Source organism: Egretta garzetta, unplaced genomic scaffold (assembly GCF_000687185.1).
Source record: "Egretta garzetta isolate BGI_Z169 unplaced genomic scaffold, ASM68718v1 scaffold187, whole genome shotgun sequence".
Classification (NCBI taxonomy): domain Eukaryota; kingdom Metazoa; phylum Chordata; class Aves; order Pelecaniformes; family Ardeidae; genus Egretta; species Egretta garzetta.
In genome coordinates this window covers 595,526-608,700 of record NW_009260342.1, presented here as the reverse complement: position 1 = coordinate 608,700, position 13,175 = coordinate 595,526, and the positions used below count along the sequence as shown (strand labels likewise).

The 13,175-nt window shown below is 36.8% G+C and overlaps 1 protein-coding gene across 1 annotated transcript in view; it reads right to left on the bottom strand.

The window, feature by feature from the left end:
• Positions 1-13,175, bottom strand: part of RABGAP1L (RAB GTPase activating protein 1 like) — a 224,685-nt gene that overhangs the window by 81,161 nt on the left and 130,349 nt on the right. Inside the window, exons 16-17 of the mRNA XM_035898056.1 lie at positions 9,880-10,005; positions 8,355-8,498 (exon numbers count right to left, since the gene is read on the bottom strand). Coding sequence (XP_035753949.1) covers positions 8,355-8,498; positions 9,880-10,005 — 270 coding nt within the window. The remainder of the gene's footprint in view (positions 1-8,354; positions 8,499-9,879; positions 10,006-13,175) is intronic.

Sequence of the window (13,175 nt, the reverse complement as noted above, 5' to 3'; positions counted from 1 at the left end):
AGGGTAATTGGGGTTACAAACTCTAAAGGAGAATTAAAATTCTATTTATGTTTTGGATTGCTTCCAGCAAAACATTTGTTTGGCAACTCTAATATGTTGAGAGCACACAATAAACTTTAGGAATGTCACAAATGTTATTTATTTTGCTGACAACATAAATATATGGTCTGAAGCTCAAATTTCTCTTTGTAAGTAATGCAGACTTGGAGCATGCTCTGCAGGGATATGCATGTTAATTAACATCTTTTACTCAGATACAGTTTGTATAGCTTGTACATTTATTCTAGTTCAATGACAAGACAACTAAGAAAAAGAAAGGTTAACTCTCATTCAAAATAAGGCACAACATAAAAAAGGAAGCTTTGTATAAGCAACAGACCCAGCTTTCTTACTAAACAGTTATATTAGATAGACAAAAAAAAGAAAAAACAAATTGTATAGAGATCTTACTGCTACCGTATGAGGTATAGTTGACTTCTTAGACTGGGCTTCCCCCAGTGACTCCACATACATCGCCTACTACAGTAACTCACAACAGGAAATGCTATAACAGAAGAAAGAAGAAAATACAGAAATCTCCATCCTGATACTACGATGCTGTGAATAATACACAAACCCAATTAAAACCAGTTGACTGAATTACTAGACAAGCAGGTACCAGGGAGATGGTAAAAATGGCACCATGGGATTTGTATTTATTGTGCCACTTCTCTGTATTTTACAGCATGAAAAGGCACGCGATAAATATTACCAGGCAACTATGAACCCATATTAGTATGATTTTTCTTGAAATGTTTGGTTGGTTGCTTTTAACAGAAATTAATGGGATTTAGGAGCGCTGGTGAATATTTACATGTTTTGGGTGATTTTCACATAATTTTCTGCTGAGATGTTGCTATATAGGGCTGATTGAAGGTAAAGAGTGCTATGAGATTAGCACTTTTTCCTCTTCAGCTTCTGTGACTGTTCTCAAAGAATGAAAATTACAGCCACAGAATTTTAAGTCATTTCCACATATCAAATTGCCCCCTGACGTTGGGTATTTCTGCAGTGGCATGTTCCTAATTCACAGGCAGCTGGTTATGGGTCTGCAGTGCACTTTCTCCATTTGCTTGACAAAGCAAGACACTAACGCTACTCTTCTGGTTTTCAGAGTTTTAAATTACAGGGGGTTTAGACATTCCTTTCCCTCTTCCAAACCTGATTAACACAGAGACAAAGAAGGGAGCCTAAATCCACATTAGGCATCATGTGCCTTACCACATACAATAAGAACAGAATAAGAGGCCTCATATCTCTGTAGATAAGGCAGGCCCTCCAGCTCTCATATGGAAACTGGGAATGGTTGTTAGAAATGCTCAGAGGAGAAGTAATCTTCCAGACCCCAGTCTTCTTGAGAGGAGACAAAATGAGGGATTCAGAACATCTCTTGACAGAAAGCCGTATCTCCTTCCCTCTCTACATGTGGTCACATAACACAAAGTAAAACGTGTACCCATGTTGAATCAGTTCCCTGCACTCCATCTGATCTCCTTCCCAGTGTTCATTCGTCATCTTCTCCCATTCTCTGCCACCACACAGGCCTGGCCCTTGCCTCTCTACACCTTGACATTCATTTTCCCTTCCTAACAATCACTCAAATGCAAAGTTCACATCTTGATTTTATGTAATTAGAAAATTCAGTACAGCCTCAGACTCCAAGCACGAAGTAACGGAAAGTGTTTTGGCAGAGGCAGACTGCACCACCCTCTTTTTTAAAAACAGTCCCCAAATTAGCTTAGCTTCCTGGATTTGTTCACGGAATATCACTCTCCCATTTGTGATACTTTCCTTCAGTTATTTCTGAAGCATTTTTGAGGACTGCCAAGACTGCTTAGAATATGCTGCTATTCAAATACAGCAGATGGCACTGGTGTTAAGTAAGCATTATGGAAATTTACTGTATTCCTAGAAAAATCAACCAAGTGAACATCAACTAGTAAATGTCTAAAATATTTCAGTCGCAATGGGGAAAGTAAATATTCAGAGACACACTGTGACATGGCAGTAGATGTCTCTTCCCTCTAACGCACAAACTAGGTCTTTCAAATAGGTCCCACATCTTCGGTAACTTTTCACCTGTATCTTAGAACATTTTCTGAAACAGAAGCAGCCTGAACATTTTAGGACCACAACATTTATCAACATCACCGAGAAGGTACCTTCTGTTCACATAAGTTATCTTGAATTGCAGATTGTTGTGAGACTGTTTTTCCTTTGCTCATACTGAGTATTTATCACCAGCCTTGTTATTTTGGGGATAAACAAGCTGCAGCTATGAATGGGAGATACATAAATTATGGACGCTCACAGGAACAGCTGGACAACACAGTGTAAAGGGTTATGTTAAACCCTGGGGCTCTCCAAGAACCTTTTATGTGTACTCCATTAAAATCTCTTCTCCTCAGTCCAAGCTTGAATTGTTATAAATTCTGTGTAGCTTTAGAAATGAATAGAACGTTTTGTGTTCCCCTGTGCCTGCTGCAATATAGAACACTGTATTATTACATAGTTCCAATATTTCTGCTGCTGATTGAAATTTTATATCGAAACACCTAATACTTTTTATGACTTTCAGTTTGAAAATAACTTAAAATTCTTTATCATTATAATCAAATACCACATCCTTTTCCCTTTTTATTTAAATTTCTGTTCCAATACTGAAAAAACCCACAGCAGAATACAGCTATAGTTGTCAGATAAATCACACTAATATTACTTTTATCATGGGTTTAAATAACTAATCTAAATACATAAAAGCAAAACATCCAGGGCCAGAAAACCTGAGCTAACTCCACTGCAGACCTCAAGCTTTTGCAACAAAAAAAGATTATAATGGCTGACACATCAACAGATGCTTGAATGTAGCAAACCAGCATTACCATTGGACATGTATGTTCAAATTCTAGTCTTCCATCTGGAATCTGAGACAACCTACTCTCTTTCTTCTTAAATTAATTAAAAGCTAGTGGTCTTGGAAAGAAATCCTTTCCAGTCTCTTTGCATCAAACAGCAGTGGCTGACAAAGACTTCAGAAAGAGACTCTCTAGCAGGCATAATGCAGAGAGCAATGGACAGGAGGAAAGACACAGTCTAAATGCCAAAGCCTAATTACCTATATTCGTAAGAAGGAAAACAAACACACACACACACACACACCTTTTCCAACTCACATTGACTTTACTTCTGCAAATAGTACTGAAATAATGCAGACATTTTCAGAACAGATCTCTACCTACTTAGAATTTAAGCCTAGCTTTTAATATGCTGCTACTGAAAGAGATTTTATTTCTAACAAGCCCACTCTGCTGTTCTGTCAGATTTATTAAAACATTCATAACTGGAAGGGTTAACAAATGCAGACAATCAGTCAACAACGGGTAATTCCAAAAAGTTCAATTTTTCTTCCCCTATAGATCTACAGAAGATAAACAACTGTACACAATCTTTTATTTAATTCACATTTCATCTGAGTGCCGATTTGCAGAGGAAGTGGGCTTGTTCCTGACTCAATTCCTGAGGAAGTTTAATAAATTAAAATGTTAATCTGTTCTTTCTCAACTCTGTTGAAGGCATCACAGAAGTATTTGACAGTGACAGATAAAAAATAGCAGGCTATTATGGTATCTACTACTCAGTTAGTACTAACATGCAGAGACGACTGGTCTTATCGTCTGAGTGATACCATACGGCACAGTGTTTCCTGGCACATCCATTCTTCAGCAAGACACGCCTAAGACAGAAATCTTCAGGCCAATAGTTATAATTCTTCTAAGATTTTCATTATTTCATTATGAAGCAGTGCTCCCGGGAAGCACATCTACACATGGTGCCACATTTTCACTACCACTAGGTGCTTATTTACCAGCACCAAGTCACTCACATTTTAAAAGATTTTTAACAACACCCATCAGTCTTCATTATCACAGATAGTTTCTCAAAACTGATTATCAAAGTTATCTTATACAAAGTTCTGAATGCAATAGTTGATAAATAAAGGCCAATGAATGATGGTATCTAGCTTTCGATTCCTACTTCTTCACTGTGCTGCTGTGTGGTCCTGTGAAAGGTAGTTTCGCTTCTCTATTATTAGCTATATTAGAAAACATTAAATTATTTCATATTCAAAATTGATGATAAGCAGTTGCATCCCTTTCTATTCAATTTTGATCATAGAACAGCAGCTTAGTAGTCAACTATTAATTTTTGTAACAAGACCATGTAATTACTGACGCTAAAATAGACAAATGTCTGTACCAGCCCAGAAAAGGCAGTATGTAGAAGGGTTCTTTATATACTCCTTAAAAGAAGAGAAGCATATTCCGCAAGCATTTTATATCCCCAACAACTGCACACAAAAATAGCCAGATTGACTTAAAACAGAGGTTACCAATAGTGTCTTATAATTCTTGGTTAATAATGGAATGAAAGCTTGAGCTTTGAACCTCCTTTAGTTTTGGCAGTACTGTATCTATCACATCTGGTTAAAGTATTTTCTCTTTTAAGCATAAAAAGTCATGAAAATTTAAAAAAATGCTTATAAATTGTTCTGCCGACTTGGGTTTTTTTTCTCTCCTTAATGCCTATTTAAGGTCACTTATCTAGCGCTTTTAAAACACATTTTCAGTTGTAAATTTCAAAATGCAAAATGCAGTTAAATGTCAACTCTCTGATACTCTATAGCACAACCCAGGTGCAGTTGTTGCATTGGGGACAGGTCTTTCTAAGCGACATGTGCTTTACCTAGATGAGTTGCTATTTCTGAGCATGATTTTAAATAAATAATCTAAAATGGAACAAAAAGAGACAGCAAAACAGAGTAGGCTCACAAAGTGTTCAATAACATAATGTCATATTGACAGGTAAGACTGACAAGTCCAAATACAACTCTGAATTTCGTCAACAAAATTGTTCTTCAATGCAAACAGAAATAGCAAAAGGAGAGGAGACAAATGAAGCAGTTGAAACAGGCAGCTAAAAGGAACGTTGTAGAAAGATCTTCAGCTGATGCTGACATGTTAAAATTTATCTACGTAGCCAGGCTCAAAAACATGCTGTTTGCTATGATCACATGAAAACTTCCAACTGGATCACGAGTTTTGCGTTTTTATTACAGGCAGTCAAAATATTAAGCCTTATAATACGTACCACAGCGCTGTGGAGTACCTGCCTGCAAGCCCAAAATTTTCTCCAAGCTTCTGTCATAGGAAATACAACGAATTCAAACCCATTTCATTTCTAGGTAAGGATGGCTGACAGAACCTCTCCTACAGTTATTGAGGCAATATTCTAAGGCCATTGGAAATTTGGGTAATTTGGGCGTTGACTCACATCCTCAACAGCCTGAAGACAGCTTAAAAATAAAAAAGGCCAGAGGAAGACCACAGAATAAAAGAACTCAATTGCATAGAGGCCACGGCAAGTCCGAAATTTGTATGAATTTAAGGTTGTTCTTTCTATCAAGTAATATTTAATGTGAAAATGATGAAAAGACCTCATCTGTAATGGCACACACTTTGATGGGATTTTAAAAATTTATCAATAAAACTTAATTCCCACCATATATTTAACTAATTTTTCATAGGCTTCCCCATCCCTGGATATGCTCCTGCCCAGGAGGTCCACGCCCCAGCTTGAGTGCTACCATTCCACCGTGCATGCAAGGGAAGGAAACGTACCTCCCTGGCTAGCTGCTAAACTACAGGATTTCCAACAAGTATTTTTCCTCTCTGGATTGAGAGTTAGAGTATTTATAAGGACTGACTTCACTCTTCAGCCACAAATAAGAACTAACAAGACAAATCCCATCCAAAAACTCCTGATTGACACAAATTGTTCATCCATAATTCAAATATTTTCATAGGGATCAGAGAAGCTCCCTTGGAATGACTAGTTGGCAGCACCCATTCAGCAATGGTTTTAACTGGTTTTCTTCCCCTAATATTTTTCTGTAATAAAAGAGTTGCATGGGATATAAACATTTTGTCAACGACAGACGAGACAGGGATGTGGAGAAAGCACAGTCAGGAAGGAAGTTGAAGGCTATTTAAAATTCATCTGTATCTATGACAAATTAATGAGAAGGCTGGAAGCTTGTTCTTAAAAACACAAGACAGTTCACTTCAAAGGCTTCTTGATTTTTTGAGGATTTTTTCTGCAGAAGAATATGTTCCACTGTTAGCAGCTGCAACTGTTTTTTCTCCTTCCAGTTGCTGGAATTACAGGCATGCTGTTTGTTCAGAGATAAAGTAAAGAACAATTTAATGCAGACAAAAATTATTTTTTGACTGCTCCATTACTCCTTCTGGAGGCTGAATGGACAGACAGCTTCACAATATGATTTCAGCCCCCCATTCAGGAATGGTTTCTTTCTTATTCTCTCTATGGCCATATGCCTTCAAATTGTACTTTCCTCCCATGATGAGGGCCAACTAGATTTTTATTTTAGTATCATTTTAACCTATGCTCCTCCCACAAATTGACAAGAAATGCCTGGTTGACTCACAAATCTTAGGATCTTATCTTCTGATAGTCTACACTGTTGCCTCAGTATGTTGTCTACACACTGCCCCACTGTTTCTCAAGAAGTCTGTATGCATCTTCTCGCTTGAAATCAATTTTTTACCATTTCTGGTTTATTTTTAGCTGTTGTAAAAGAGGCTCCTTTAGCTTTATGTGATAACCCTCCACAAATGCTAACAAGTTTCCCTTTCTCTAGCAGACTCTCACTTTCTCCTTGGATTCTTTCACCTTCTTTCCCAGAGTAATTCCTTCAGACTTGCTGAGATAAACACTGCCAGATGTGAGATGAATGCAAATGTTTCTTTTTTCGAGATGTTTCTTTTTTCATTCTAAATATGGAATCTGTATTAACCATAACTAAAAGACTTCTTCAGCATATTTTATCATCAAGCTTAATATAATAAAAAGTGCAGGAGCTTCAGACAGGATGTAACTATGCTGCTATCACAATAATCACCCCTATGAAATGATGTTCTGTCCTTGACAAACAGTCTCTTAAATTGGTCATTTCTGAGTGCAGCCTACATCAAGATCAGAAGTAATAAACTGAATGACAAAGAATGATCAAATCCACACCAGAAGCTCATTCTGAAAATTAACTCACTAACAGTTCAAAAGTGATCAAGGGATTGTGGTCATCTACTACACAACCAAAGAAGAGGACAGGGAGCAGAAACACTAGCAACCTTTCTGCTTTTTCTATTTGCTTAGTTAAAATAATCAAGACATTGTGAAAGAAATAGAAATTGGCTATCTATATGAAAATGTGAAATCACGTCACCATTCCTACCTTTCGCACTCACTTGGATCCCTAGTGGTATTAGCCTACCTCATTTTGATAACTGAGCACCAATATGCAGAAGCAGCAATATTCTTAAGGAAAAAATTATTGAGTTAGGAGTTGGTGGACAATATTTGTTTAATAATGAATCCTATCAAGGCATGTGCAGCAAGCCTGAAAATTCGCAAGTAAAATACTTTACAATAAAAATTAACAGAATGAACTAGAGTCAACAGTGTTTCATACTCATGAAGGTCTCTGCATTTAAAATTCTCTATTATTTTATTTATTTATTATGTTTCTGACCCATTCAAATCAGAGAGGAAATCAGTGGCAGGTTCAAAGCCAGTTTTGATTGAACGGATGCCCTGACTTCCCAGTGACAAAAGGAAGTAATAGTATTTTATCAAAATAAACATTCCAGTCTATCAATCTATTCTGCCTAGTTTTTTAAAGGAAGTGCAGATGTATCTACAATACAGAAACATACCATTTTGTATGTGGAGTAATGCGTTCCTTAGTTGGAATAGTGGGGTAAAAAGCAAAAGGAAAAGAGCCTCATTCAGTTGTGCTGTTTGTCAGTTCTCACTATTCATTTAATATCAGGCCGTGAAAGCAACATGCAATATCCTTACTGGCTTTGGGCACTCTCAATGAGACAATCTGGAGCGCTTTCCCACTAAAAGCCTGCTAGGCTTTTAATACTAGGTATCTTCAAGAAATTAGAATTCCTACCTTTGAATAAACTATTTAACAAATTACATGAAGAACAGATGTACGCATCAGATATTCTTAATTAGAACCCTTAGCAAAGAATGAGGCAATCCACAATTCTACTTTTACAACGAAACCAGCATTTCAATGAACATCTTCTCTTCAATATAACCATTCTACATAATTTAGTTACACACATTTTGAAATCAAACACTAAATGAGTCCAACAAAATGAAACAAAAAAAGAAGAAGCAGTGGTGGAGTGGAGGAAGGGCTTTCTGATTCAATTTTTTTTTACCTCACAAAGTAGTAAGTCAATGATGTGGAAGACCATGCAGAGTGGAAACTTGGCAGTAAAAAGAGTGAGGAACCACTGGGATGCATACATATGAGCTTCCAAACTGAGGTCTGAGAAATGGCTATGCAAGTCTGGTAACTGCTCCTAGAGTAAAGGAAAAAAAAATAAATGCTTCAGTATTACTCGTTAATCCGAGTTCTTCATCTACACTGCCAGTAAGCGCCAGGTTGCTAAACACTGAAAAACACAACAAAGTGAAATCCTGGCTTCTTTTGAGCAATGGAAATATGTTTCTTCATAAATATCAGTGCCCATGGTTACAGTTTTTAGTAAGATATCCACAAGATTCTATCACAGTATCAAATAATGCACTGAGATTTTCCTGAGAAATCACAAAATCTTCAACAGTCAAAAGGCAGAGCAGTTGTGAAATCTATATCGTGCACAGTACATAATTTTAAGTTATTCCTTTGCTGTGTCTTACTATAAATGCTTCTGCTATAAAAGCCAATTGCTACTATAACAAGGAGATCACCTTGCAGAGCTTGAAAGCAACAAAGCTTGCAGCTCCATCAGACAACTTCTTTAACTAGGAGATATATAAGCAACACAAAATAAGCACTGATAATCCTACTGTACACTGCTGATATATTCATATTCAGTTAATAAAGCAAAAATCTTTGTTAACATATGTAAATATTGAGAAGACCATATGCTGAAGTTAAGTATCAAATTAATTAGTATGCAATTTTACTTCATCAAGTAGGAAATACGCACAATTTGACACCTGAAAAAAGAAGATAATTAAATTAAATGTGGTCAGTTTTGTTTGGTTTTAATCTATCTCTCAGAGGTATACATGGTCATCTATGATAACTGACTCAAGCAGCTAGCTTTCACTATACTAAGAGAAGTGCAGGTCAAAGCTTAATGGACTGTTAGTAATTGCTTATTATTCAGAACAACAATGTGTAAAACTTGCAGCTGTTTATTTAAGTTAAATTGCTCTGGCCATGAAATAATTTCATCTAAAAAAAGTGCAATGTATTGAAAACACAGTAAAATCTACAAAATTACTTACACTTGATTCGTATTTCATAAGCATCACGATGTCCTGATTTGCCTGACCTCTTAACCATCAACATAATTGATAGAAAGTAGGACATTGATGGTGGCAGTCCAAAAGACATTCTGGCCTTAATAGTACAGAGGCATTCTCTCCAAGCAACATCACGAAATAGAAAAGAGACTAAGCAAACAGAGAGATAAAAAACCCAGATACCTACTCTGCTTGGATACAAAGATCAGCAGCAGGACTGGTATATGAAAGACAAAAGAAATGAGAAATAAATCTGACTCATGATGTTTGGATCTAGATATTAAACTTCCCTGCTTTGGTTCTACCTCACCTCTAAAAGGAAAAGGTTTTTATTGTCCAGTAGCTTATGGAAGCAAAGCATTAATCTCTTTGTCATGCCGGTATTTCCATTTATGATCGTAGAAGAATTTGTTACCCTGGCCCCACCTGCATTAACTTCTCCAGCTGGAAAAATTTGCAATGGAGATCTTCAAAGTTATTTCTGTAGAGGTCCCTCAAGCCATAGTCATACATTATTTTCACAAATACACAGAATGCCTGCTCCTCCGGCATCTGTTTGGAAAAATACACAAACATAATTTTAAAAATTGAGCTGAGGCTGGAAATCCCTTACAAAAGTACACACACTTAAATACCTTATGCATGATGAATTCAGAACCAGGGATACATTGAGATTTTCAGCAAAGCACTCTGAATATAGAATTAAGCAACTAAAATCTCAAGGGGACTATTCTCCTTGATGAGCACCTTGATTTGGCTCTGTAAGACCTTCTTTGAGGAAAATATCATTTCTTTGGGATCATATCATATGTTCATGTAAGTATACATCCCTACAGCAGCACAACTGTCATCAGTATTCTTTCTGCCAAATAGATATGAGAACAACCAGTACACAACTCTCAGCTACAGAACAACAATTCTTTTTTTAATAAAATAAAAAAAAAAAGAAGAAATAAAGAAAGAAAAGAAAAAGACAGCTCATGATAGTGATTTCTACTGAGAGAGACTTGGTTAAAAGAAAAAAATTCAGGAGGACTAGGGTATAACCAACCCTTAGTGAGAATAAAGCTTATCTACTTTCATCCAAACCCCAGGACATCAAACTCTCTGAAGTCAGGTTTCCCACAATGAATAAGGAAATAATAAATTTTGCCTTCAGAACCTACTTGTGAGCTCAGGAGGGCTGATCCCACCTATTAACATCATAACTTTCTCAGAAGCCCTATCTCTATAATCTCTATTTCATTTTGACCAAAATTTCTCACCCAACAGAGTTGTAGAAGGCGGTACTAAAGGACAAGCTGTGTGAGCCACTCTAAAGTTATATTTGTTGGCTTGATCCCACTGAACATCAAATTTGTGGGAAGCCCTGTGTTATGAAACCTCCACATCTCCCTCACTTCCCCCATGCCTTCAGGTAACACAATAATAAGATAGGCACAAGCAGTCACTGCAGATCCAAAATCAGGTTTTCAATCACATTTAAAAACAACCTTCCTTTTGCAGGCACTGGATTGTAATAAATGAAAAAAATCATTGAGTATCAAGAATGACAACTCTTGACCTTTTAGTATATTCACTCATTCAGCCTCTTGCCAACCCCTTATCAAATATCAGCAATAGATAAAAGCTCAGTATTTTCTTCTAAGAGAATTTTAGTCTCTTGATATTTACCTCCAGGGTTTCATCTTTCATGGTTCAGCCTATGATTATGGCCTGTCTCCAGGGCCATGGGCATACACTTTCATTTTCATTTTCAGACAGCGTGCATGAAAGTAACCTGTTAGCATAAAGAACGGCCTGATCAGCTGCTAGCTACCTGTTCAGGCTAGATTCGCCTAGGACAAGCTCTTAGGAATCTCAAAGCTCTTTATCACAATTTTATCTAGATGAAATGATCCCCATTGACAGTGGATAAAAGCTGCAGGTAAAGCAAAGGGAAGGAATAGTTTTATCCTGACCAAAAGCCTTGAATCTGCTCTATAATAAGATGAATGCTTTTTTTTTTTTGTAAGGTAACAATTATTTCTAATAAAATGACAGATGTTCATGCACAAGCACACCTACCTTGCAAGCTCAATCAGACACACGTGCATTGACAATCATTCCTCCCCTGAGACAGGGAGAGGGAACAGAGGTGAGTACTAGGCCAAAGTCAGGCAGAGGCCACTGACTTCTCACTCTCAGTGCATGGAGGTTCTCCAATATTACCAACTCCAAGAATTCAAAATCATAAATCAGGTTTTCATTTCATATTTGTTTTAAACAAAACACATATTTTTGGCGCTTCCATTCTGATCTTTAGCATTTAGATATTTATTCCTTATTATCTTTTCTCTGAAATCACAAAAGCCAGAAATTTATCATTTTTTAAAACTAAATTTTAGTTTTTCACATAGCAAAGACTCTAGGAGGTAGACAATAAGAAAAAAAGAAGTCAAATACTGTCAGACTTATAGAAACACAATCAGAGTTGGCAAGACTGTCACCCTGTGATTCGAAGTTACCTGCCCCCCTTTGATGGGCATTTCATCAAAGCAGCAAAATCACAAAAAGCCAGGATGGAGGCTCAGGCTACCCAACCATCCCTGAAACATATCTACACTGAAGATATCCTGTCCCAGAAAAAAGGGAAAGGAAGGGGTCTAGAAATCCATGCAAAGATAGAAGAGTTAGAGAGGGTCTCAACAAGCATTCACAGCATACAGATTGATTGGAGAATTTGAGAAAAGCAAGAGTTTGAGGACATCCTGGGAAGCTCCCAACTTACATGAGCTCATTGAGACTGCTTCCCTTCCCCCTTTCTCTGATTTATTTCAGTTTAATATCCTATTATGAAAGCAAATTTTATAAAGGGCATATTAAAATGAGTGCAATTGCCATTTAGCCTGTGCACAGGGCAATTTCTTCTAACTCCAGAACCACTAGAAACAGAGGTGATTCTCTACAGTAATGACAGCACACAACCGAGAGGAGCTGAAGTATTAGTCAGAATGTGACACCCACTCATTTCTAAACAACTCTGATATTGAAAATGGCTTATTCTTCCAGTGGAACTTAAAAATCCTTCTTTGGGAAAAAAAGCTAATTGCAAAATAACCGTTAGATAAGCTAATTTGCAGTATATGAGGGATTGCAACAATGTGACTAATTTCAGGTTTATCCCTAAAGACTCTAAAGCTTCTGTGTAACACTGTCACTGGGTATCACGCTCCTTAAGTCTTCAAGGAGTCATAGATCTCACTAGAAATTACAACCTAAATTAATCTGAATTTGAGTTCTAGATGCCTTAGGAAGTGCATTTGCACCACCAACACCTGACTCAAAACCACAATCTGAAATGTATTTCAAACATGATTAATAATTTATTAATTAAAGCCTGACAGAAAAAGCAGGCAAGAGCCTGAGTAAGAGTTGTTGTTGGGGTTTTGGGTGGTTTATTCAGATATTCTTTACAATATTCATACTACTTGAATCTGCTGCTTTTCCACAGATACATCAAAGTTAAATCATCTTGCAAATATAAAAATTGTGTATTTATCTGTCTATTTCTATACATGTGTATATATAGGAAGCAACAGATCAAAGTTTGTACAGTTTTTGGTTACAGGCTGAAATATCAAGGTTAAAATTCAGCTTTCACTAAAAAGATATATAAAACGAGAAAAAGACTGACTGAAAACTAATGAGACTGCGTGCTCTGGTTAGCTACTCTGAGGATA